At 44.3% G+C, this 27,317-nt stretch overlaps 1 protein-coding gene across 1 annotated transcript in view; it reads left to right on the top strand.

The window, feature by feature from the left end:
* FAM20A (FAM20A golgi associated secretory pathway pseudokinase) overlaps window positions 1–9,726 on the top strand; it is a 377,577-nt gene extending 367,851 nt beyond the window's left edge. The window contains exon 11 of the mRNA XM_086930966.1: window positions 8,953–9,726. Within this exon, the coding sequence (XP_086787092.1) occupies window positions 8,953–9,211 (259 nt within the window). The 3' untranslated portion in view covers window positions 9,212–9,726. The remainder of the gene's footprint in view (window positions 1–8,952) is intronic.
* The last annotated feature ends 17,591 nt before the right edge of the window (window positions 9,727–27,317 follow it).

Here is a 27,317-nt window from a genome sequence, read left to right as displayed (position 1 = left end):
GCCTCGAGGCTGTTAGGACATATGAGCTCCCTAGTACACGAGGACCAGGCCGGTTTCATCCCACGGCGAAATACGACCATGAACATCCGAAGGTTGTTTCGCTTGCTTGGGGAACCATTCGTGGATGCCCCGTCCCCGGTAGTTTTGTCGGTGGACCTGGAGAAGGCTTTTGATAGCCTGGAGTGGGACTACTTAAGCGCGGTATTGCGGAAATTCGGCCTCGGGGAAGGATTTATCAAATGGACAGCAGTTCTCTACGCTTCCGCTTCAGCCAGGGTTAGATCGGGCCCTTTGATTTCATCGCGATATCCGGTGGAGCGTGGCACGCGGCAAGGGTGCTCCTTATCCCCGCTTCTCTTTGCACTAGCGGTGGAGCCACTAGCAATGCATCTTCGCTCGGGAGCCCACTATACGGGCTTACGGACAGCGGCGGGCCCGCATTACGTCTCGCTCTATGCGGACGACCTGTTGCTCTTCCTGGAGGATCCGGTCGACGCATTACGGGGAGCGGAATTAGCGCTTACGGAGTTCGGAGACGTCTCAGGCCTACGTGTGAACTGGTCTAAGACCTGCCTCTTCCCGATGCGTAGGGGTGTCCCCACTCCGGCGCTAAGTAAGGAGATCAGATGGGAACCCGACTGCTTTAAATACCTTGGGGTATTTGTGTACCACGACCAGCCCGACCTCCTAGACGGAAACATTGCCCGTTGCATACGAGCACTCCGAGGCAGCATGGACTTTTGGGCCACGCTGCCGCTCTCCGTGGCAGGACGCGTCGCCCTGCTCAAAATGGTGGCGCTCCCCCGATTATTGTATTACTTTCGGACTTTGCCGATCTGGGTCCCGCCGGCTACTTTTCGCCGCTTGCGTTCCATGGTGGTCGGGTTCCTTTGGGGCACGGGCCGGCGGCGGGTGGCCCTCAATACCCTGATGAGGCCGAAGGACGAGGGGGGGCTCGCTGTGCCGGACTTCGAGAAGTATTACCTAGCGGCGCAGCTCCAGACATACACCCAGGAGATAGCCAGGGAGTTCAGAGGCCCGGAAGACGGTAGAGGGACGGGTATGGCCAGGCACATCCTCTCCTTTATCGCGCTGCGACAGCGTTTGGTCCTTCGGGACCTGTCGATGGAGGAGCGGACTATCCGACTCTGTTGGAATCGGGCTCATAACAGAGGTCACCTGCGGACCCCATATGCACCTGAAATTCCATTGGGAATGCTGACGGCCCTCCCCCACGGAGGAGACTGGTCACGACTGGCGGACTGGGAGGATTCGGGTTTACAGCTCGTCGGGGACCTGTATGAGGACGGAGTGCTCCTGTCCTTTCAGGATCTCATCGACCGCTTTGGGATCTCCCGGGGCGACTTTTTGCTGCACTCGGCCATTGTGCGAGTGATCCAGGCGCACTGGCAAAACGGACTAGAGGAACCTCAATTGTCCCAGGTGTGCCAGTATGTAATGATGTCGGCGGGCACAGTGAAGGCGGTCACTTGCCTTTACGGCAGGCTGATTACCGAGGGGTTGGTCCCTCTCGCCACACTGAAGTCCCGCTGGGAAGAGGACATCGGTAGGGAGATCCCGGAGACGACCTGGTCCCAGCTGGTGAGGCGAGCATGGAAGGGTACACGTAGCGCCCGTTTCCAACTGGTCCACTATTACGTTCTCCATAGGGCGTACCTGACCCCGGTTAAGATCAGGCGTTATTTTGCCACGGCTTCGGCGGAATGCCCTAGGTGCCCGGCTCAGGAGGCGGACCTCCTACACATGTTATGGGCCTGTCCAGGATTGACGTCCTACTGGCAGGAGGTGGCGACGACTTTGGAAGAGGTGACGGGGAGGCACTTATCGTTCGATGCGGCGGTGGGGCTATTGCACTGGTTCCCCCATACCCCCCGGAATAAAATCACCAGTAAATTTATCGACCTGGGGCTCCTACTTGCTAAACGAGAGGTGACCAGGAACTGGAAGGCACGTGCTGGTCCTGCGGGCGGCAGATGGCACGGTGAACTTTTGAAATGGGCGGCGGGGGAGAGCGCGCTGCGATATCAGTTGGCTTGGAGGCAAAGCAATGAGAAGGCGCAGGAGGCCGCGTTAGAATGGGAAACGCTGGTGCAGGCCCTCAGGGATTATTGTGCCCTCAGCGACTCCGAAAGCGAAGAAGCAACTAGACCCGAGTCCCGTTAGACTCTAGCATTAACAGCACTATTACCTTCCCCGAGGGTCAAGCAGTGGATCCTAAAGTGATAAGCTCCCTGGCGCTGATGGTGGGGGGGGGGGGAGGGGGGAGTTTCACAATGACTGGAAGTTTGAGGGGGGGATACCTTTTGGGGGTTGGGGTTTGTTTAGAAAAGCAGAGGACGGACAGTGTATTATCCGGACCAGCTCCCGCATCCTACTGACCCCAGCTACATTCGCCGCCCAACCCCAGGGATATGGGCTGCTTGGCTGTATAGCAATGCTATGGAAGGGGGTCGGTGGGCTATATCTGGTAAAAGTTGGCTATAATATGATGCTGGTCGTTACTGTATTGTTGTACTGATTCCTGCAATAAAAATATATTTAAAAAAAAAAAAAAAAAAATCAGAGGTATAACCATCAGCAAACACGAGGGGGTACTTCGCTCCATCCGTGGCAGGCTGGCGCTGTTGGAAGCTAGGATCGCTGCTTTAGAGGACGAACTGTCTCGGGGGACCTCTCCACGACTGCAGGGCCTCCTTTAATCCACGATAGCTGAGTTTAACGAAGAGGCGGACGCCGAGGTTAAGCACATGGGAAAATATGCCACAGCAAGAGTTTATTAGGAGGCTGGTTGGCCGTGTTCGGTCCTGGTGGCCATGGCAAGGTGTAGGGTGGGGCCCAGTTGTGTTCCTGTATTATCTTCAGAATCTGGTTCCACTGAGTCTGCTACGGAGGTTGTCACTGATAATTTACGCCACTACTATCAGGGGCTCTATAGCTCTAAGGTCTCCCCTAACGACACAGATATTTTGCAATATCTGGAATATATTGAACTACCTTGGTTACAAAACTGGCGTAGGGAGTTCCTAATGCGCCCTATAGAGCTACAGGAAATCCGTCTGGCGCCTGCGTTGAACTCTATGAGGGAAGGCAGTGCGCCTGGTCAAGACAGCCTCACAGGCACGTTGTATAAAGCCTTTAGCGATCTATTGATTCCCGAGTTGGCCACGCTGTTTCAGGACATTGGCACTGTTGGAATTATGCCACAGACTATGCAGGAAGCCTTGATCATTATCTTACCGAAGCCAGACAAGGACCCACGCCTAAGTTCCTCTTATCCTCCGCTTTCGTTGTTGAATGTGGAAGGTAAGATATTTGCTAAGATACTTGCAAACCATCTCTCTCCTCTATTGCCTCAGTTAATTGGGCCTGAACAGGCCGGTTTTATTCCAGGTTGCATGCTTGCACAGAATCTTCGCACGGTGTTCGGCGCTTTACAACACACTCGTTCGGATATCCCTGCAGTGGCGGTCTTCTTAGACGCAGATAAGGCGTTCGATTGTATTGAGTGGCCGTTCCTTTATGCAGTTCTGGGACGTGTGGGGGTCGGTGATATTTTTTTACAATTGGTTGGAATTCTCTATAATCAGCCAGGAGCTCGAGTTTGTGTGGGGCATGCGGTATCTGACCCAATTATTATCTCTATAGGGACCAGACAGGGCTGGCGACCGAACCCCTGTTAAGGGCCTTGAGAGAATATCACGTTCATAGGGGCCTCCGCTTTCCTGATTACAATTTAATCATATCAGCCTATGCGGATGACACACTTGTACATTAAAAACCCGGAACTGCATCTCCCTCCGGTTATTCGTGAGGTGTTGCGCTATGGGGGCTTATCCGGTCTAAACATTAATTGGGACAAGTCCCTGATTTTCCCGTTGACTCCCACTACCGTTCCTGTGGATCTTCACTTCCTTTTGCAATGGACCACTGATCCGGTTCGCTACCTCGGTATCCAGGTCCATTCGGATGCTGACCAGGTCATCCGGGCAAACTACGGTAGAGTTATAGCCAAGTTGAGTGAGGACATGTATCGCTAGATCAACCTCCCGCTATCCCTAGTGGGTAGAGTCTCCTTGATGAAGATGGTGGTGCTGTCTCGCCTTCTCCTTTTATTTGTGAACATTCCTATTGTTGTCCTGTGGCATTTGTTTAAGGAATTGCTGGTGTTGATGGGCAGACTGGTTTGGGCGGGTAAGACGCCGCTTGTCTCTATGGTCACCCTCATGTTGCCATGCTCTGCCGGGGGCTTGGGGGCTCCGGACTTCGAGCGTTATTATAGGGTAGCTCAGGCTTCCCACGCACATGCCTGGGTACACAGTCCCATAACTCTTCCGCATCTTCATATAGAAAGGGTTGCGGCAGCTTCCGAACCCTTGCTCTGGCTTTTAACTAAAGCTCCGGATCGACGTTGTGGCGTCCTTGACTCAGCGAACTCTGTTGCTCATGCGTGGCATGCCCTGCTTGGCATGTTTCCCGGAGCTCAACTATATTCGCCGCACATGCGTATTGAGTGGTGCCACTGGTTCGTTTTTAGTTCAGACAGGGACGTGCTCCGTGCTCTGCATAGTCTCGGGTTGGCTGAAATGGGTGATCTCTTTCGTGACGGTAAGATGGTCGACTGGGTGGATGCCGTTGCGAACAGGGAGCAACCATCTGCATTAACAAGGTTTCAGTTTTTCTGCACGAAGCATGCCCTACGGGCGGTATTGGGAGAGGAGTTAGCAGAACCTATGGTCTTTCCTCCGTTGCCTTTATTACTTCAGTCGCTGTCCCCAGTCAAGTTGGTCTCTAAACTATATGTTTCGGCCTTACGGACTAGGAGATCCCCATACACGAAAGCTCGATTGGTTTGGCAGGCTGACATCGGGGAGCAACTCTCGGATGATGTTTAGTTTTATTGTTGCGAAGTCACTGCAAAATCTCTCTTAATGGCAGGCACAGATTAGCACACTTTACATTTTTCAATACGGTTCACTACACGCCGGATCGATTGCACAGGTATGGGTTGCGGGACTCTGATTGCTGTGACCATTGCAAGGGTCCATGTGCTGGCTTTTACCATTTGGCATGGCTGTGTCTGCCAGTGGCAGAGTTTTGGCATCAGATTTTTGAGACACACACGGCTATTGTAGCCTCCCCCATCACACCGGATCCTTTATTGGCATTGTTGGGATACACAAAAATACTCTGTGCAAAAATATGCGTAAACTGATAGCAATGGCCCTTCTCTTGGCCAGACGCAGGCTTGCCATGAGATGGATGCAGGGGCCTTTATCTACCATAGCCGAATGGGAAAGAGTCATGGTGTACTGTAATACCCAATCAGAGGTATACAGTGAGCTACTCCCACCTTCCTCCCTTCCCTTAAGCTTTGGGCACTCTTTGCTCAATACCAAGAATCCAAATGTATTGTTGCTACAGAATCAGCGGACTAATGTTGCACGTCACATTATTGGAATCCTGCCAGCGTTAGCGTTATAGAGAAGTGATAGTCGACTACTGTGATGCCTATGTGGGGTTAATGTTTTGGTATTTGGAATATGTCTCCTGAAGGGATGCTACAGGTGTACAATTGCTGCTTTGTAAATGGAATGCCAATGACCCTTCTCCTCCTTCTCAAATCCTTCGTGTGATGTTTGGAACTCTAACGTGTGACCTGGGTACTTTTATTTATTTTGTATATTTGTTTGTTTTTATGTCATGGTAAATGTATGTTTTTGTTCAGTGTCTTTGAAAATTTCAATAAATAAAGTTAAATTAAAAAAAAGGTTGCAGGTTGCTTTATCCATTAGATCCGGTGGAAGGTCTGAGGCAGGTTGTTCAAAGTACAGTAATGTGCAAGTGGTAAGGATCTCATGTTCTCCTTAATTGACTGTGGCGATGATCGCTGACCAGATCTCAAAGGCTTAGAACCTAATTTAGAGGAAGACAGTAACAGGACATCAACCAACAAAGCCATATGTTGCACTGACACTCCATTCCATTTCACTGCCTTATTTAAAGTGCAGGGGAAGCCACAGTTGCAAACTTATTTCCGACGTGCACCCAACACCAATGAAAACTGCATCAGAGAGGCTAGCTCATTCAGGGTGACCTCTCTAATGACATTTTCATTAGCATTCTCTGTCCAAAAATGCTACACACAATGGAAGTCCCAGACAAAAAAAAGTTGTGAAATTGCTTCTACATCCTGGGTGTAAACTCTGTTTGGAACAGCAAACAAGGTGATGGGTGAAATGCCTAAATTAATCACAGCCACTGGTAATGTATATTGCCCGCATTAAATTGGAAACCTCAAATCATATCCATCAAAGTATTGTCAACAACCCTTACATTTATTAAAACTAGTGCTGTACACACTATTGATGTTTTGGTCTCAATGTCTGTTATTTTGTTTCTCTTGTAAGAGGAATTTACCTTATTTGTTCCACCAAACCTCTTCTGTTTTATGACTGGATGCCAAATGATGCTGAGGGTGATGATGTCCTGATTCTTCGAGGTATCTAGATCTGTCAGCAGCATACCCTGCCATAGTCTTTGGCTCATTAGAAGTCACTAGCATCTTTTTGGTTGGCTATGAGCCACTTTGAGACCCGACCGCCTTTTGCATTTTAATATGAAGTGCTGATGTCACTGAAGCATTTTCTCTGTCACCTCTACTTTACTAATCTCTGGTTTCCATTTTATCCCATGCTTATCACCCAACATTTTGCTTCGCCTTTATAGTAACAACTTGGCCCACCAATTTCCAACTTTCTTTCACGTCTTCTTTTTGTCGACTAATGGATGGGCACAAATGGGTGTAACCTCAATCTTGATAAAACCGAAATAATAGTCAGGGAAAAGCAATCTCACTGGTTGGGAAGTTTTGGTCAGATGATACAAGCAACCAAATCTTTACAGTGCCTTTAAGCCAAAACCTGCACATCCTCTTAAATGAAAAGGTATTTCTAGAGAAACACATTTCAGTGCATGTGAGATCCATGCGTGAGATTGTGAAGATTGCAGTAGCCCATTTGTGACCAAAAGAAGCTATATTCATTTTCTGTTGCCTCTCTATCAAAGGGCAGCCCATTTAAGTTTCTGAGCAAGCTCCAGTCAGGTTGTGATGGTTTCGCCTACTGTTTGCAGTGGTATTCTATTTTATGTAGCAAAACTCTGGAACCCTTTACATAGTGCTCTCAGATAACTAGCAGGGACCTGAGATTTTGTAAAAGTTTAAATTCTGTCTATTTCCAATGATTGTGAACCCAAAGAGTGCCCTTCGTGGTGTTGATCCAAAAACTCAGTGGTGCTATCTTGAATGCGTCCTGCTCTACACGTGGCTCTGTAAACTAACGTAAACAAAAGAAAATTTAACAATAATCTTACATATTGCAGTACTCTGGCTGTCATGTGATCTTTCTCCTTTTGATTTACTTCTGCACCAGGAAGCCCTTTGTTTGTCAGTTAGAGAATCTTGCTTTGTGAATATTTCTTTTGGTGCAACTTTTTTGATTGGGTGATTTGCTATCACAAACAGGAAGCTCTGTTCCATGAAGATTAGATGTTTGCATTTGCACTTATTCAACCACCATATAGCGCCTTATGTATGAAGGTGAGATCACAACCCAGTCAATTTCATTTTGAAGATATGCTGGTTTGCTGCTCAGTTTGCCCATTTTCAAGGTGTGGCAAAAACCCGTGCCTCATTATTATTTATTAGGCAGGAGTCCTCATGCATTTTACAATGAATGGCTGCAAATACAGAGACGGTGGCCTGTGAGGGATAGAAAACGTCGGATTCTGTAGTCACATTCCCTAAAAAAAATGTTTATGCAAGCACTGTCCATGAAAGGGGTGGGGGCTGTTTCCACAAATAACAGTTGATAATTATTGCAGAACAATGGGGGAGGGGTGGAGGGAGGCTGCTGCTTTCTAGTGGTCCTCTGGACAACTATCTGCTTCCTCTGCTTCCAAACACACTCATTTCAAAGGTTATAGTATATCGTACCAGTACCCATAACAACATAGTATGGCTCCAAAGGAACCCCGGAGCACCAGTACCACCCTGTAAAATCAGAACCGTTTGCCAAGTAGCAAGCAGCATTACTCATAGTAGGGGCAGATTTTCATTGCCCGTCTGAATCGTGGTCATGGTCTTTATGTCGTAGGATCGAAGATGGAAATTACAAAGGTAGCTCCCAATAAAGAACTCTCACCTTCTCCCCAGAAGTCCTCTTGTACCACAGAGAGGCCTATAAAGTGCAAAATTTATTAGCGAAGTTGTGCAGATATTCTGAATTTGCCTCTTATGTCTGCAAGCAATACACAATGGATAACCCACTGTCACAACACAAAGAGTTAATCTTCAGGAAATGGGACAACTAGTCCAACAAGCCACAATATGAATTTAAGATAACTTGCGCAGTCTGTTTTTTCTGTCAGTTTTCCAAGGATCCCCCTAAACACAAGGTTACTCATGATATTAACGTCTATGCAAATCCTGCCTGAAGCCACTTCATGGATAAGTGGCACAGCCCCATGTCTCATGGGATTCAAGACACCATTCTGGCTATTGATATCTCCAAATGGTAGGGCAATCTAAATCAACCGCCTTCAATAAGCATCTATCCATCCAAACTTTTTTTGACCAATAGGAAACTTCAGGCAGCAGAGCTTATGTGCCGAAGTACGATAGGATCAAAAGAGAGTGTTTCCCTGTAAGAGACCATACACTTTGGGCTAAACTGCTGTTTTGTTGATTTCCATGTGCACTTTGGCACCTATTACTTGCTTTTATGCAGTGCGTCAAAGAGAATATATATTCCCTGTCAACACCTTGATATTATGGAAGACATAGGTCCAAATATATGCTAGTTGATGGCATGCATTAGGATTCTGTGCTTAAGATTTTTCAAATACCACTATAACTCCACATTCTTTTTTTAGGATAAAGAAGGCAACGTGGCAGCGCCTGCAACTCCTGTCCTTGCCAGACTACCAGCTGAGTGACATCATGAGGGAATCGCTGCTCGAGGACCAGTTGGCCCCTGTTCTCACTGAACCTCATCTCCTGGCTTTGGACAGGCGGCTGCATAAGACACTTCAGATAGTAGAGGAGTGTGTTCAGATACACGGAGAAGAGGCTGTGCTGGTCAGTGAACTATTGGAGGAACCCACCGCATCCACATTCAACAGAGACACGTGACAGCTGTGGTGGACGAAGGGACGCTAGAGCTATGGTGAATTTGGTGGAGGTCTGATGTAATAGGCTTAGTATAGAATTACTACATTCCTGAAACCTAAATCTCAGCATCCAAGATCCTAAGCGTTGTGCTTTGCACTCAAGCACATCAGTACAACAGGATTACTTACTATTTGGATAACTGGGCCTGCTACTCAGCACAGCAAAGTAAAGGAGAACCTTCACCTAAAGCCCTATTGGAGCCCTCTCTTTGATAGACGCCATTTTGTAAGATACTTGAACCAAATATCAGACGGCCAGTAAGGGAGAAAGAAGGAAACATTTTTCAATCCAGTTCATCACTGCCTTAGATATCTTTCAGAGTGGAACCTCCTTTAGTGGGAGTCTAAGGTTAACCATTCCCCTTGAGAAGTGCTCAGGCTTGTCAGTGCAGGACACTGTCCTTTAGAGTAAAGTTCTGTCCTGTATCCAGCAGATTGTTGATCTCTTACAAATGAAATTAAAGACATATGAAACCAGATTTCGTTTAATCGTAGTCTTACATGTTTTCCTTTACAGAGTGTTATATATAGCGCATACAAAGCCCAGGATTTCCAGACTGCTTTACATTGAACAAAATATTGTGTTGAACTGCAAAAATGTAAGCAACAATGTGAACACTGAAGAGTCCAGTTTCAAATACAAAACTAGGATTACTAGATAAAAAATAATTTACATGTATGATAAAGGTTGCATCAAATAGCGAGAACATCATATACATTATTGATAAAAACAAGGAGTGGGCAGTTAGAGGCACGAGTAGAATACGTGAAAATTTAGCAGGAATGGTTAAGCTCTTCCTTGAAAGCAGACAAGGACGTACTAGGAATAAAGGAATTCCAGACTTTGAGTCCACATCCAGAGAACAACTGCTCCAAGGTTTTTTTTTTATGGAAAGAGGGATATCAACTAATAGAGTGTCAGGCCAGCATCACTGGGCAAACCCCCCTGAGATCCGCAATGTCTTTGCCAGATAATATGAGCAAGCAGAGTCTAAGAGTGTGTGTCCTAAGAACATACGTTTAGGTGAAGCTCTGCCCTCACCTCAAGAAGTGAGTATAGGAGTGATATACTCAAAACGGGCCAATCTTCAACAGGCAATGAGCTGCTGCATGCAGGGGAGCTTTGGTTGAAATGCCAATGAGGCCGCCATTGGTGGGCTCTAAATCCGAGAGTACCAGATTTTATGGTTCTATTCAGATCGACAAGGGTTGGCCCAAGAGGTAAGAATGAGTTGATGGTTTGTATTGTAGGCCATGTTATTAATGTGTTTCTGCGAATTAAGTATAAAGTTCAGCAATTTGGAACTTTGAATGATGTGGCAGAGCAATCTCATATGTCATCTATATCCCCTAAACATTTCTTTTATATTGGTCTAACAGCTTTTTTATGTCTAGCAGGAAATGCCTCGGATGCAGAAACAGGTAGCATATTGTGAAACTTCCAAAGTTGGAAGGCACAGAATAACAGAACATACTACGAGATTCAAGCCGTACCTGCTAGACCACAATTCCTTCCCTAGTCCTACCAGGCTGTCAAAACCATCAGTATGTTAGCCATAACTTAGACTTAACCACAGCAGTTTCCCATTTACTGACCATTGCAGGTCACTTTCCAGTCCCGGCCTGAAGGTACACTGGAGTCTGTTGAAACAAATCAAACCAATGTTGGTTTTAACGCTGTAGTCAATACTTTGCCTGAACAAACTTGCCACATGAGCTATTTTTATACAATACCTTCAAGGTGCAAGGAAGGTAAAGGCCTCCTGTGTTCTGATTCTCTCCCCTTTACTGACTAGCCCCATGGAAGAAGAAGAATCAACTTGTCAAGGTTTGATAAATCTCTCGATTGGAGGAGTATTGAAAATTTCCAGTTGTCCACCTGCTTAGATCCCTCGTGCGCTAGGCTTGCCTACACATACCACTTATACACACTCTAGAGCTAGAATGAGGCCTCATGTGATGAACACCAAATAAGGCAGAAGAGTTACCTCAAGGGCCAGAATGGCAGAGACCACGTCTAGCATTGCTTGAATGAAGAGTGGCATCCCGTGGTCTCTGCATAGTGTCAAGGAGAGGCCGTAGAGGAGGCCAGAAGACTCCGGGTATGAATGAAACGGTCTAACTCTGTAGGTGAATTAAACTGGAGCTGTAATTTCGATTATCGTTAGCACTTGCTTGGAGCCAGTTGCAAGCATATAGCCTCCCAAATTACAAAATAAATCTACTTAAAAAATGCCAGTTAACTGCTACAAACTTGAATCAAGGTAACCTCACTCTGAAAATTCGCAGCGTCTTTCCTCCTTGTTGGTTCTGCACATTCGAACTTTTTAGAGAGACAATTAAATTGAAGTTTCTCTGGCAGCACCTTGAATTATGTATATTTGTAATACTAAAAAAATATTGTATTCAGAAGCAAATAATCAGAGTCTCAAAGCATTATACAAACAAATTGGTATTGTTACTGTCGCTCTGCTTGGGATTATTTTGTATATTCACTTAAGTCGGACTAGCTTGATGCCCAATGGGGCCTAGAAACCTATATGCACAGACTGGGCCTAGGGTCTGCCCTTTGCTCGTGATTGGATGGTTTCTTGTCTCTCTCATTTGTATTCTCCATATGTGATGGCTTTCCTTCCTTATCTTGTCCCACTCCTGGAGCAGTCCTTCTTTACCAGTTTCTGTATGTTTAACTTATATTCCTCCAGTACTGAATGGCAGGGAGTTCTTTATTACATTTTGTTTGAAGCACGCAGAACGCAGTGGGAGTGCTTAGCTTTCCTTGCTCTCAGCCGTGTCTGAAATTTTTAATTATTAACTTAGTTCCAGTTTAATGAGAGCCCAGACACTGCACAGTGCTACCAGGCCTTAAATCCCTATTATTTCATCTTCCTCCCTTCCTCCCAGCTGCTTCTTTATTTTCATTTATTTTTACGTGGATATGGCAACTGAATCTTCCCCCTCAGCCTCCCGGATCAAAAAAAAAATTCTGATGGCCAGACAACTGCACACTGCTACTGAGCCGTTCCCTTTTCATACAAGGTCGGACTGGGCAGAAAATAGCCACAGGCACCAAAATAAAACTGTCCCGTATTAGCGAATCAGATGGCTAAATAAACAAGCATTGGTAAAATGCACTAGGTTTCACCTATGGGAAGAATAATAAGAGGCGAGGGAGCAGTGTATAAGTGCAGGGAGAGAGGTGTGAGTGCTCTCTGTGCAGGATTGAGTGGTGAATGAATGAAGGTTGATAAGTGTCTGAGTGTAGGGTAAAAGTGCCTGAATGCATGGTGGTTCATGTGTGTTCATTGCAGAATGAGAATTGTGTGAGTGTACAGGGTGAGAGATGTTACCCCGTACAAGATTGGAGGTTGCAATGAAAAGCGAGGGTGGGATGCAAAGACCTTTTAAGATTTAAATGTAATACAATAGATTTCACAAGCACAACGCAGTTGCTGTGCAGGTGGAACTTAAAAACAGTAATAGAAACACACAGAGAAGTAAGGTTACCGTCACCAAATGGTAAGACCGATTTCAACACGGAATGCTTGCAATCAGTGAGTGGATGGCATCTAATTGCCTTAAGCTAAACTCCGATAAGACGGAGGTGCTTATCTTTGGACCCCTTCGACCAGATTGGTCGTCAACCTGGTGGCCATCAGCCATGGGAGAGCCGCCCAGGCCAGCTCTTAAGGTTAGGAGCCTGGGAGTAACATTCGATGTGGACCTAAACTTTATGGCACACGCGAACAAGGTAGCGGCAACAGCCCATCATAAATTAAAACTGATCGGGAAAATCCTTCCATTTCTTCCCGATACTGCCGCCAAAACCCTGATCAGCTCCCTGGTGTTAACATCTCTTGATTACTGCAATGGGCTATTTCTAAATGCCCAAGCCAGGATAATAAACAAGCTTCAGTCACTGCAGAATGCAGCAGCACGGCTTCTTTCGGGAACACCTAAATTCTCTCCAATTTCTGACACCATCAAGAAATATCACTGGCTAACGATCCGCAACCGAATAAAATTTAAATCGTTATGCATAGTGTACAAAGCACTGCATGATGAGGCTCCTCACTTTTTTAAGGAACAGTTGACACCTTACAAACCAACCAGACAGCTCCGATCGGCCACTTTGAACCAACTAGTGGTCCCTCGATCCAAGACAGTTTCTTGGGGAGATCGTCGCTTTCTGGTTGCGGCATCCAAGTTATGGAATACCTTGCCACATTGCATTAAGATGTCTCCTTCACTTCTGCAGTTCCGTAAAGACTTGGCTGTTTGATCAGTAATCTAAGACATTTTCTATGAGCCGCTAGGGAAATGAGGGAATCACTCAGCGCCGAGACGCCCATGGGTATTCGCCGCGCTCAATAAATTATAAAAATAAATAAATAAATAAATAAAATAAAGTGAATAGTCTCACTAGTGGAAATTTACAACACCCGAATCCAATATGCAGGGGGCGGATCATAATTTACTTCCATCAAATTTGCCCATTGGAGCCAAGTGAACTAAACATCAGGGGCCATATTACAGAAGGTGTCCTGGGGTGCAACGGGCGTTTGCTCCCGCTATACGCTCCCCCCTGGCCCCTTGGTATTACAGAGGGGGCCGCAGATGCTTATGCGTCCCCTTCTGTACTACTGAAAGCGCTGGTGCACATACAGTGTCAGCGCTTTTTCAAGAGGGTGTTCCCTCATTTGCATGGGGGCCTAACCCCCTGTAAATGAGGGAATCCCTTTGCCTCTGTGCCAGCGCCGTAGTACAGATGCGGGCGTAAAGGCAAAGAACCTCTCAGGAGGCACACTGAAGGTGCTCCACCTCAAAGGTGGTGCACTGTCAGTGCGCCCCATGAATGCAGCCCTCTGGCTCGAGGGAAAGGGGGTCCCATGGACCCCTAGACACCCCCTTGCAGGCGGGTGCAGTCACTGAATGTACTCACCTGCAAGGGGATCTCTAATCCCCTTTAAAAGTGCAGGCGGGATGCCCCCTGCACTGTGAAACACTGAACGGCTGCTTCAAAGCCACTCTATTTTACCCAGGGAAGCATGAATTCGCGGCTGACCTGAGGGCAGCACATTGTATGTAATAGGGCGTACTTTCCTGTTTGCGCCCAGGGAAAGCGCGCCCTTTACATAATGAGGCCCGTTAAAGCCAAAGATGAGAAGCATCTGATGACTTGAAGAAACAAGATTAAATCTTCCTTAAAAGAAAAGCAGAGCCCCCGACTAGGTAAGGTGCAATTGCACACACTTAAAGAATAAGGGCATGTTAAACACTTACACTTACACTTCAAATATAAACAAAGGCGGGTAATATTAGTAACGAGCAAACAATGGAGGAAATCCACATCAGTTAGCAAAGGACAAACAAATCCTTGTACGCGGTCACCTAAATGCAGATATAGGGCTCCATTAGGATGACGGGCGGACTTTGCCCGCCCGTCATCCCATCGTAAATCGGGAACGCCCGCCAAAAGGGCGGGGGTCCCGGGGGTGCCATTAGGATGTGCCCGCCACAGTGGCGGGCACATCCTGTATTTACAGCATTGTGGCGGGCGGTGCTCTCTGCACCGCCCGCCACAATGCTGAAAATGCACTTTAACATTGTCATATGCAAAGCGGCAGGCACCGCGCGGTGCCTGCCGCTTTGCAAATGACAATGAAGGGGGTACCACAGGTACCCCCCACGTGCACCCCCCACCTGTACTTCACTCTGGGGGCCCGCAGGGGGCCCCCAGAGGGAAGACCGCATGCCTTTCCGTGGCGGCATCGCCGCCGCAGAAAGGCACTGCACACCACTCATCTTAATATGCCTCGCGGTGTCTATTAGACACCGCCACCATATTATTCCTTTTCCGCCCCGGCCGCAAGGCGACCGGGGCGGAAAAGTGGCGGGCGGTGTTTCTCTCCGTTGTGGTCCCCCCCGCCATTGTAATGTGGCGGGGGGGGGGGGAGGGTGGCGGGCGGGCATTTCTGTCGGGCGGATCGCCACCGCCACCATGGCGGTGGCGATCCGCCCGACATCGTAATGGAGCCCATAGTGTATTAATTGCATTGCTTTTAGTTACAGCTCTTAATCAGGCCCTAAATTGAGTTCTCTACAAGGCTCCCATGTTGCATGCAATCAAAGCTACAGAAAAACATTTGGAACAGATCAAAAATAGGGAGCTTGCCCATTAGGCCATGCACATTTTTCTCAATTTATGTGTGAAAGTCATACAACAGTGAGGTGATTGTGTGTGATCACGTATAGTGAGTAAATTCTCTCTTTCTCTCTTGAAATGGCTTTGTGAAGTGAAAAAACAACAGCAAAAAAGAAAGTTGATTTGGATTAAAACTGAATTTAGGGACATATTTCAGCGTCTTCACACTAGTGGTGCTTGAACAAGTAGCAAAGGACAAACAAATCCTTGTACGCGGTCACCTAAATGCAAATATAGGGCTCCATTAGGATGACGGGCGGACTTTGCCCGCCCGTCATCCCATCGTAAATCGGGACCGCCCACCATAAGGGCGGGGGTCCCGGGGGTGCCATTAGGATGTGCCCGCCACAGTGGCGGGCACATCCTGTATTTTCAGCATTGTGGCGGGCGGTGCTCTCTGCACCGCCCGCCACAATGCTGAAAATGCACTTTAACATTGTCATATGCAAAGAGCAGGCACCGCGCGGTGCCTGCCACTTTGCAAATGACAATGAAGGGGGTACCACAGGTACCCCCCACGTGCACCCCCCACCTGTACTTCACTCTGGGGGCCTGCAGGGGGCCCCCAGAGGGAAGACCGCATGCCTTTCCGTGGCGGCATCGCCGCCGCAGAAAGGCACTGCACACCACTCATCTTAATATGCCTGGCGGTGTCTATTAGACACCGCCACCATATTATTCCTTTTCCGCCCCGGCCGCAAGGCGACCGGGGCGGAAAAGTGGCGGGCGGTGTTTCTCTCCGTTGTGGTCCCCCCCGCCATTGTAATGTGGCGGGGGGGGAAAGGGTGGCGGGCGGGCATTTCTGTCGGGCGGATCGCCACCACCACCATGGCGGTGGCGATCCGCCCGACATCGTAATGGAGCCCATAGTGTATTAATTGCATTGCTTTTAGTTACAGCTCTTAATCAGGCCCTAAATTGAGTCCTCTACAAGGCTCCCATTTTGCATGCAAATCAAAGCTACAGAAAAACATTTGGAACAGATCAAAAATAGGGAGCTTGCCCATTAGGCCACGCACATTTTTCTCAATTTATGTGTGAAAGTCATACAACAGTGAGGTGATTGTGTGTGATCACGTATAGTGAGTAAATTCTCTCTTTCTCTCTTGAAATGGCTTTGTGAAGTGAAAAAACAACAGCAAAAAAGAAAGTTGATTTGGATTAAAACTGAATTTAGGGACATATTTCAGCGTCTTCACACTAGTGGTGCTTGAACAAGTAGCAGAGTGGGGGTTCTCACATCAATGTTACATTACTGAAGTCATATGGATTGTGAAAAATCTCAGCTTCTCAAAAAGTGTAGCAAATCTATTCAGCAGGAGCGTGGTAAGGGTATAATATGTTTCTGGTGGTGCATTTTGGAGTGTGGTAGCGCACTGTAATTTGCAGACAGCACATTTGTTGTTGAAATGGATGCAAAATTTAAAAGACAGTTATAGTTTTATTAATAAAACTATACAGCGCACAAATGATAACGTGGAAATCTGGTTTCAGTGAATATTTATAACTTGCCCTTCACCAAGTAAGTGTCTTGATTTGTTTTGAGCCCATTAAAATATTTGTTTTCATCACTCTTCAGAGTTACAAATAATGTGCGTTATTTTTGCTTTCCGTACTGCTGATATGTACTAAACTATATATGCAGCTAAGTTACAGGTATTTACATTTTGCTGTGTTAAAGGGGTAAATTGGAGAGCATTTTTAAGTTAAATGTTATATCCTAGGCTCTGGTATCATAGCTCAATATTTTCAGAACCATTTATTTCAATCATGTGTGGTTAATTAAAACCTTTACACACACTGAAAGAAACATTACTGTTTACAAAGCATTAAGATAAAATGCACAATACTTTTTAAGTAGTTAATTTATAATAGGAAAAATAAAGTGCTGCGATTATTCCTGTTCCAACGCAGTTGAAATCTGTTAAATAATGTACTAAAGTTGTTAAAAGCGCATGAAGCCTGAAGGGCTTTACTTACATCAGCAATATATGGAATTAACATGGTCCATTATTCTAGATTGTCTTCTTTTATCCAATATCAATTGTATTCCCTGGTTCAGTTATCTTAAAAATAAATTTCAGGAATTGGATTTAACTGATCTTTATCTTAATCCTACTAACTTTCCCAAGCAAGCAAAATCTATTATTAAAACAGCTTATGGAAGTAGAGTGAGTGTAAAACATTAACAGTTGCTGAATCTGCAGAGTTCTTTAAGTCATTTGACTGTGGGTTAAGCATGGGCGGAAAATCCATTACGCTCGCGGATTTTGCGGATTTTCGGTAAATTCGCAATCCGCGAACGCTCGCGAATTTACCGAAAATCCGCAAATTCGCACGCAGCGGATTTTTTTTTCTTTGCGGTGTAAGTTCGCAATTGCGAACATGTAGGTGCGGCGGGCAGCAACAATCTCGCACTCGCGAAATTACAAAAATTGCAATTCTGCACAAGAAATCTACTAGCAAGCAGCATAGACCTTCTGAAAATGATGATTTTTATCAGAATAACTCCTCAGGTTGACATTTGCCTGCACTTTTTTGGATTTGAGGCCTTTTGATTTTCTTTGGATAACTTTTGGATTAGAAATCAACTTTCTCATAGAAGCTTGGTGGGGCATTACAGTTGCTTATTTTAGCCAGCAGTTGCACACTTTTGTTTGTTATGGTTTTCATCAATCTTCATTTGATTTCTTAACTTTGTGCGACTACCTTATTAAGTGTTTTGTCTAGGAACACTATCATGTAAATTGAGATAGATGAGAGCAGGGGTACTGCTCTCCGGTTCAAGGTGTGCACACTCTTTTTCATGGACCAATATCAGTCCTCTTATTTACATCATCATTGTTCAATAAAGAATCCTTAAATGCGTTTTCTTTTGTACCATCTTTCTGTATGGTTTTTAATGATAATTTCTCATTAAATTCATTTTTTTCAAATATTAGCAGGTTCCATTGTTACAACATTTCACATTCACCCAATGCATTTCGGGTACAAATGGACCCTTCGTCGGGGGTCTCTACGAAAAGAACAAAGAATACATAATGAGCCCAAAGCTATGTTCGTCTAGTCTACAAAACATATACATCATCATAGCATGACTAATTATACGGGAATCAAAAGATATATTGCATGAAACAAACGTTATTAATATCACTGCCTATAACCTATTCAATATGCACAACGTGTTGGTGGCACTGCAAAGTTACAAAAAATAATCTATATAAATGACACGATCTAAGTGCCTTTCTCGCATGATTGCGACTACGCCTACTCAGCGTTTCAAGTCCGTTACTCACTGAAATGTTTGGCGTTCAAGCCTCCTGCCGTCTCATCCAATCCCTGCCGCATTGGGCTCGCATTTCAAACTCTAGACTTATAGCTGCTCTGATTGGTTAGAAGTGCGGTCACATGGTCGCTACTTTTTGTGAATGTTTTAACGATTTCTGTTTAACCAAAAGATAAACTAACAATCTAGATTGCGTATCAATTCGTTTCATTTCAATGTTTACATGAATAAAATAAATAAACTGATGATACTATGCGTGTACGAAGCCTTCCTATTATGACTACGTAATCAATCGGTATCTCCGAGAATGAATGTCATAATTCTCAATCGGTGAACAGTTTATCTGGCATAGTTAAACATTGCTGCTGGAACAGTATATTCACTCTTATTCATTCCAAATCATTAACATCACGGTGACAAAAGTGTCGGCCATTTTTAAAAAGGACGGTGTTTTGGTGAATATTCAGTGCATGGGATATGTTCTATTACGGATATACAACAGGTTTATAAGAAGCAAAAAAAGTGAAAATAAAACATAACCTTAATGCCTAATGCATATTGTTCAAACACAGTACATAATGAATTATTTAGTGATCTCAATGCGCTGCCTAGAAAAACACTGTTCACCGGAGCTCTGTCAGGACACCGTCTAGTTCCAATCTGTCATTGAGCCCGTCTGGCTGAAGACTCCCCATTTTTTTTATCCAAAAATATTCAGATCTTAGTCTCATTTTGTGTGTGTCAACATCTGAGCGCGCTTTTACCACTTCTAATATGGTAAAACGTAACTGAGCAATATTATGTCCTGTCTCAGTCCAATGTGCTGCCACAATTGATTTCAAGTTTTTTAACCGAATATTGCTCTTGTGTTCGGTTATTCTTACCTTAACTTTGCGCTCCGTCTGTCCAACGTATAACTTACCACAAGGGCATTTAATGCCATAAATGACACCTTTGGTGTCGCACGTGCTTGAATGTTTCAATTGTATTACTTGTCCCATTCTGGGATGTGTGAAAGATGATCCTGTTATTACGTTGTTGCAGTGCGTGCAGTTTTCACATTTACGCATTCCTTTGTACATTGGCTCCATGGGATCCTTTCTTTTGCTCTTCAACAATTCTTTTAAATTCTTAGATCTGTTGTATGCAAATGTTATCCGTTCCGCAAACAAAGACTACAGGTCAGGTTCTTGAGTGATGATGGCCCAATGTTTCCTCATGATGTTGGTGATTTGTGCTGACTGCATGGAATATTTCAATACACACACTGTGAGGTTTTGGTCAGTTTTATCTTTTTTAGTTAGTAGGGACTCTCTTGTTAGAGCCATGACTTTGGTTTTAGACTCTTGTAGAAGTTGGTTAGGATAACCTCTTTTACCATATTTTACAATCTGTCTGTCGATAGTTTCGGAAGCATCCTTGGTGTCTGATGTAATCCTTTTGTAACGGATAAATTGAACGCCAAACATTTCAGTGAGTAACGGACTTGAAACGCTGAGTAGGCGTAGTCGCAATCATGCGAGAAAGGCACTTAGATCGTGTCATTTATATAGATTATTTTTTGTGATTTTTTGTTTTTTGCGGATTGCGAGTTCGCAAATTCGCAAAATTCGCGAACGCCAGATTCGCAAAATACGTCCATGCTTACTGTGGGTGAGTTGGTCACAGAACCTCAACCTTATATTATTTTATTTAGAAATCTGCAACATAGATTTTATCTGAATAGGTTCCGCTTGTCCTCAATTCATTTTCAGGTTGCCTTCCTGCAGAGATGCGAATGGGCAAATACTATTCCCTTGTGCCCATGTAATAACATGACAAAACAAAGCACTATGCACTTTACTTTGTTTTGTTCACTGTCTAAAACAGGGAGAGATAGATTTCTGTTACCTTTATTGAGGGCTCATCGCCAGTATCTTATAAAGAAGGAAGATATCTGTTAGTGTGAATATATCTGTTATTGTGTCCTCAATTTTACGAAATGAACAATCACAATTAGAAGATATTGTTAAGAGGGAGAGTTTGTTTTTTAAACTCATTTTAATATAGCATTTTGCAATTGTTTCATTTTAAGAATATTTGAAGGGACAACTGTTTTAACCAAAATGATAATGTAATTTTATATGAATTTTACCAATTTGTGATACTGATGTTTGTGTGATTGTTTTATAATGTCTGTAATGCTTTTATGATTCGGATCTGGAAAAGGGACCTCAGATCTATCAATACAGATGAACTAGCAGCCCACTGAAAATCGGCCCTCTCCTTCCAAACTGATATGACAGAAGTTCAGGTACTTATTGACTTTTACAACTCTACCATCTCCAAAATCATGGATGCCATTGCACGCCTCAAAGAAAACAATGCCTCAACAAAAATATCCAAACCCTAGTTCAACAACAAGTTAAACTCAGAAAGCTGCAACCTTAGGTCGGTTGAACGATCGTGGAGATCCAAACCCTCCTTTGATCAACTAAAACTCCTTAAAGAGGTTAGGAGCTCCTACAACAAACAAATCAAGAGCACGAAGGCAGACTACTTCAGATCCCAAATTTATCAAGCTGTTAACCGTCCCAAGGAACTTTTTGAACTGGTTAAACAGCAATCAGTAGAAGGTCTTAACCACTCTGACTCTGGAGTCAGCCAACCCACATGCGACAATCTGGCTGCTTTCTTCACAGAGAAATCAAGACTTATCAACATTGAACTCGCCGCTAAGAAGGCTCTACTGCCATCCTCCAGGTCCGCACCACCCTCTGCCCTCCTAGAGAAGCTCAATCCTATAAACCGGAGCACCAAGAACAATGCATCATGGGACACCTTTACTCCCCTCAGTGAAAGAGACATCAACAAGATTCTTCAGAGTATCAACCCATCTAATCACTTTAACGACCCTTTGCCTCCTTCCATCTTCAAAGAAATCAAGAATGTTGTCATATCAATCTGGACAAAGATTGTAACCGCTTCACTGTCACAAGGCATGATCCCAGATTGCCTAAAAGCACCTTAGGTTTCACTTACACTAAAAAAAACTAATGCAGATAGTACCGACCTTAACAACTTCCGCCCTACTTCTAACATCCTCACACTAGTAGGACTCCTAAAAAAAATACATCCAATCCCAACTCTGTGCTCACATAGAGAATGTCCAACTCCTGGACCAGCACCAATCTGGCTTTCGCAGTGGGCGCAGCAATGAAACCGCTCTTATTCAACTTATGGATGACATTTTAAAAATGCTTGACCAAAATGAATCTTGCCTCCTAATCCCATTTGACCTTTCCTCTGCTTTCGACACGGTCAATCACAACAACCTCCTATCCGTTTTGAAGATCAGGATGGGCCTCTCTGGTTGGGTGATGTAATGGTCCTCGTCCTTCCTCCACCACAGAACACAAAGAGTCAAGGCAAACCTCTCTCTCTCTCTCTCAGCCCTCCCCAGTATCCATGGGGGTCCCCCAAGGGTCTGCCCTATCTCCTATACTCTTCAACCTGTTCTTGGAACCATTAGCTAATGCACTAAATTTTACGAACATTCTCTTCCATATGTATGCGGATGATACGCAACTTTATCTGAAAATCTCCTCCCCGGATAACATCATTTCACTCAACACTACCCTAATGTCTACTCAAAATTGGTTAACCGAGAACCACCTCCTTCTCAACACCTCTAAAACGGAATTCCTTCTCATCTCCCCTCCGAGACACATCCCCAAGCTAGACTGGTGGTTGAATCACCTCACTGCCTTCAACTGCTCCCCCCTCATTATAGACTGAGCCAAATCTCTTGGAATCACCCTGGACAAGCACCTGAACATGCAGAATCATATCAGCAATGTCGGTAAGGGAACTAATCACTTGATGAGGATACTCTTAAATATCAAACCATTCCTTCCACAAGCTCACTTCAAGCAGGTGGTCCAGGCGCTTGCATTGACAAGACTAGGCTGTGGCAGTGCTACTCTCTGTGGCCTCCCCAAATACACCTTGGCTCCATTAAGGGCATCACTGAACGCTGTTGCAAGATTGGTGACGGGTACCAACAGAAATGCGCACATGTCCCCAATCCTAAAATCCCTTAAGCGGTTGCCCTACGAAGCATGAATTTAGCTAAAGATTGCTTATCTATTGCACAAAGCCGTCCATTTCAAATCCCACAGTTACCTAGCTCAAAAGCTCGAACTATTCAGAGGTGGTACACCGTCAAGAAGTGTGAACTCTTTTCTCCTGAAACCACAGATCTTTAGCAAAAAGAGAACTGGCCACCGAGCCTTCTCCGGCACTGCCCCCAAGAACTGGAACTCTCTTCCACTGGAAATATGCAGAATATCCTTCATGGTTGCTTTCAAATTGAAAGCTAAAAAGAATCCTGATTAACAAGTTCCTACCTTAAATAGGATAGGATCTTCTGTTCTAAGTCATAGATTTTACAACCATGAGACCTTCTTTGGAGGCTACCTTCTTGTCCCTACTGTGTGCTTCAACAATGCATGCTATGTAACAGTTTTGGTATTTCTCTCGTCTGACCCCTCTGTCATGTAATTGTTTTGTTTTGTTATTCTTATCTAATGCTGATATTGCTCTTATTACCTGTCTCCATCCTTTGTAAAGCGCTCTGATATCCTCCGGGATCTTGTTTGCGCTATATAAAACTTTATAAATAAATAAAAATAAATATCAAATTTAATAAAGCTTGTTTGACAATGATGAAAGCGTGCACTGCTGAGCTGACGCAATGTAACATTTTTGTTTTAATTACATTTGTTGGGTACCACCCAGCTTTAAAAATGTGCACAAATTGGCAAATATAAGCCCAAAAAAAGGCACCCACCAATTAAGTTTTTTCCCACACACTTGGGAAAAATATCACCCATTTGTGCGGGAAATAGCCCAATCTGGCAACACTGTGTTGAATGATATTTCACTCTATTATGAATAATGCACTAAAGTTGTTAGTGGTCAGGTTCTTGCCATTGGGTTGTGTTTGAGGGGAGCCAGGGTGTTTGTACACTGTGTTATCTTGCTGTTGAAGTTCTTGATGGCTTTCTGCAGAAATTTACAACTGGGGATTGTTTTTCTACTGGACATTTTGACCACAATTTCCTGAATATTTATAAAGATATGGCACACTTCTACTCTCTCCTTTTGTTGGTCCACTTATGGAACCCTAGCTCCAAAGTATGCACCTTTACACCATGAAGCAAAGAAGCATGAATTGTGGTCAAAATAGTTTTTGTGCAGGAAGGCACACCTTCCTGCATAAAAACAATTCTTAAAAGCTAACTCCTCTGTGCACGTGTGCTGCAGAGTGCAGCAAACACGCAAAGACGAAGTAAAAAGGATGAATGTAGATTTTTCTCAGTGTTACGCCAGTCTCAGAGAGGTGAACCATTTTGGAGCAAATCCAGGTTAACAGACTTTAGTAAATCTAGGTGTGCATCAAAATCCATGGATGGCTGCATGGGAACGCCCATGTTTCACTCATGGGACGCCTCCCAAATGCAGGGTCACACAAGGCAGTGCTATAGTCTGTGTTGAAAATACAACAAACACCAAGCCTGTACTGATACTTACTTTCAAGAGACAAATCAAAAAAGTAACAAAAAACAAATTAATGTCACCCGAATTAGAAAATGATCACAAAATATATTTTTTAATTTCAAAGACCATTTTGAGAATAATTTTTCATACATCTTGTCACGTGTAACATGTATCACAATACAAAAAGTGTTTTTGCAAAACACACCACAAGAACCAATATTTTACCAGCACAAGACAATCAATACCTTTGGGTCATTACAACATCAATACAACTGACTCATAGACAGGACATATAACACATCTCTTTTGTTTAAACAATTCCTTACCATTAAATTAGCAATCAGAGAAACAGCGTGAGTTCTTTAAAAGAAGAAGAATTTCTGCACTGCGTCAATTAATGAACACAATTTACAAAGTTTGAATTCGGGTGACATTAATTTGTTTTTTGTTACCTTTTTGATTTGTCTCTTGAAAGAAAGTCTCAGTACAGGCAAGGTGTTTGTTGTATTTTGACAAGAGGCTCAGCCTTGCTGATTAGAGCCAAACCTTATGTTGTTAGAGAATAGTCTGTGTTGAGTAATTTTTTTTTTACTAAGTCACGCAAATCTGGCTTTGTTTGCCTTAGTAAATACTGATATACATTGCGTATTGGAACTCCATTAAAAAAAAAGTGAAGCAACCGTGACACAAAATGTTAGTAAATCTGGGTATTGGTTTATTGGAAAGCTTCGGTCTTGATATATCAAATGCCATCTCAGGAGGGATAACAATTATTTATCACAATAGGGAGTCTACCAGTGGTAGAGGGCTTGCCTTGAATTTAGGGATTGTGTTACCCGCGAACTGAATACTACTGGCACAAGTTGAGCTTTGACTTTGTAGACTGTCTTTCCTTTGATAGCCGTCATTCATCTTTGTAGCAGTATATATGAATGTAACTGAGCATGGGGAAATTTGGATTGAATACCCTGATAGACTCTAACAAATAAGTCCTCGTGTCTTATAATAGGGCCACACTTATTGGTGACTGCAAGTTGCGTGTGAATAATCTGTCTGACTGCAAAGTACCAAAATGTTGCCAAAATCTTGAATGCTTTGGCCTGGTGCACCTGATGCCTAGCCAGAGCTGTTTGGCAAAAGGATCTTTGGAGTAACTCTACTACTTTTGGATATGAACTATTTCGGAGTGTAAAGCTATTTAAAGTGTAGGCTTGCATGTCCCCACCCACAGAAAACAGAGGGTTGAGCAGGCATGAGGGTCAGAATCAAAGGCGTGGCTAAAAAGAACAGAATGTTCTGTAACTATTTTGTTAAACTTTCACCTTCAAGTAACTACATATAAAATAACTCACAACTTAAAACAGATAATTCCAAGGTAAACTAATCAGTGAGAGATGCACTATATCGTGAAGCCTCTATTGGTTAATACAGTCACTTGACATATCTGTGAGTGTAACAATAGAGGCACAGAAATGAATTCTTGTTGGTACAGTGGAGAAATCGTGACTTATTTTTTTTTAAATGTTAGAAGGTCCCAGCCTGTGACAGAAAGCACCTTCAATATGTACCTCTTTATTTTAGACTTGCATTGCACACTGTATAAGATATGCTGCCACAAGTGCCGAAAAAGATTTAGTTTTAAGATAAACAAACATGCTTTCAAAATATAGATCTGAGTAATGTGCAGACGGCATATGGTGTATAACTGTCCATTAAAAGCACACAACTATAGCTAATCAGGTCACCTTACAATACCTCCCAAAAAGAATACTCTTCAAGTGATACCATCATGTAAAGCCAATATGGGTTTCTAAGCAGCCTTTACATTTGTAGATTAACTAAATGCACATTTTTACTTTTCTTACATGCAGCAGACACACTGACAAAAAGGTGTGTTTCTTTTTACAGCTATATGTCCCTCCTTCTGCTTCACAGCACAGGAGACTCTCTCTCCTTCACTTCAACTGAGGCATCTCAAATGCCAAATTAACTGTCTGGGGATGGCTGCCTTTTAATTGACCATCCCAGGAAGGTTGTCTTTTAACATAAAGTAGGGGAATTGTTTCTGTCAAATTTAGTATGGGCATGTCTTTCCCTTCGATCACGCCCACTTCAACCTCTGGTTGAGCCAAATTTTCGAATGCAAAGGTACTACTAGTAACTTTTCAAACATAGGCAGAGATCACCACCACCAGGGAAGAGATCTCCACCACCGAAGTGAGATCTCCATGACTTGAGGGTCAATTACGATGCAGTTTGGAAGGGCACCAAATCGGATTCAGGTTTGCCAAATCCAATTCGGAACCCTTGTTTCTGACTGAATCGTACACAGTTCCCAACAACCAATTACGCTGGCCGGAAACCGATAGGGCTGTCCGAATCAGTTCCAGAAGGCATTCGGACAGGTTGCGTCTGTCAGAGTCGAATCGTACAGCTCTATGGACTCGGTTTCCGAGCGAGCAATTACGATGACCGATTTGGACAGCCGTTCCGATCCGGTTTCTCCTGAACAAATCAGTTGCTGGAATCTGTTTTTGTGGGCCCGTAGCAGGCCCCACTTAACCCTGGGCCCTCCGAATCGGGCCCGTGGGGGTACCCAAGGGACCTCCCTTTTCAGGCATGCACAGTGTGGCAGGCACCATGGGGGGCCTGCCACAGTGTGCACAATTTTCCCCAGCAACCTTTTCTTCAATGGGAGCCTGTGTTCTCGTTCGGAACACACGCACCCATTGAAGTCAATGGGCGTCCAACCGAATTGTATCCGGAAGCATTCAGATATATCAAAATCACTCAGTCGGGCTCACCCAATCCAAGTCGTCCGGAAAGCATTCTGGGCCAAATCGGTAGGAATGCTTTCCGGATCAGGTCGGAACCAACCCCTAAGATGTAGAACACCCTATGATGAAGTGTGGGAGAAAGTGATACAGTGTATAAATGTTTTTAAAAAATATTCAAAATATATTAATGTCAAATAAAATTTAAATTCATTTTAAATTATTATTAACCTAGAAATAATAAAATAAAATATTACAGTAC

Source organism: Lissotriton vulgaris, chromosome 7 (genome assembly GCF_964263255.1).
Source record: "Lissotriton vulgaris chromosome 7, aLisVul1.2, whole genome shotgun sequence".
Lineage (NCBI taxonomy): Eukaryota > Metazoa > Chordata > Amphibia > Caudata > Salamandridae > Lissotriton > Lissotriton vulgaris.
The sequence above is the reverse complement of the archived record's forward strand: the minus strand, read 5'-3'. Positions and strand labels throughout refer to the sequence as shown.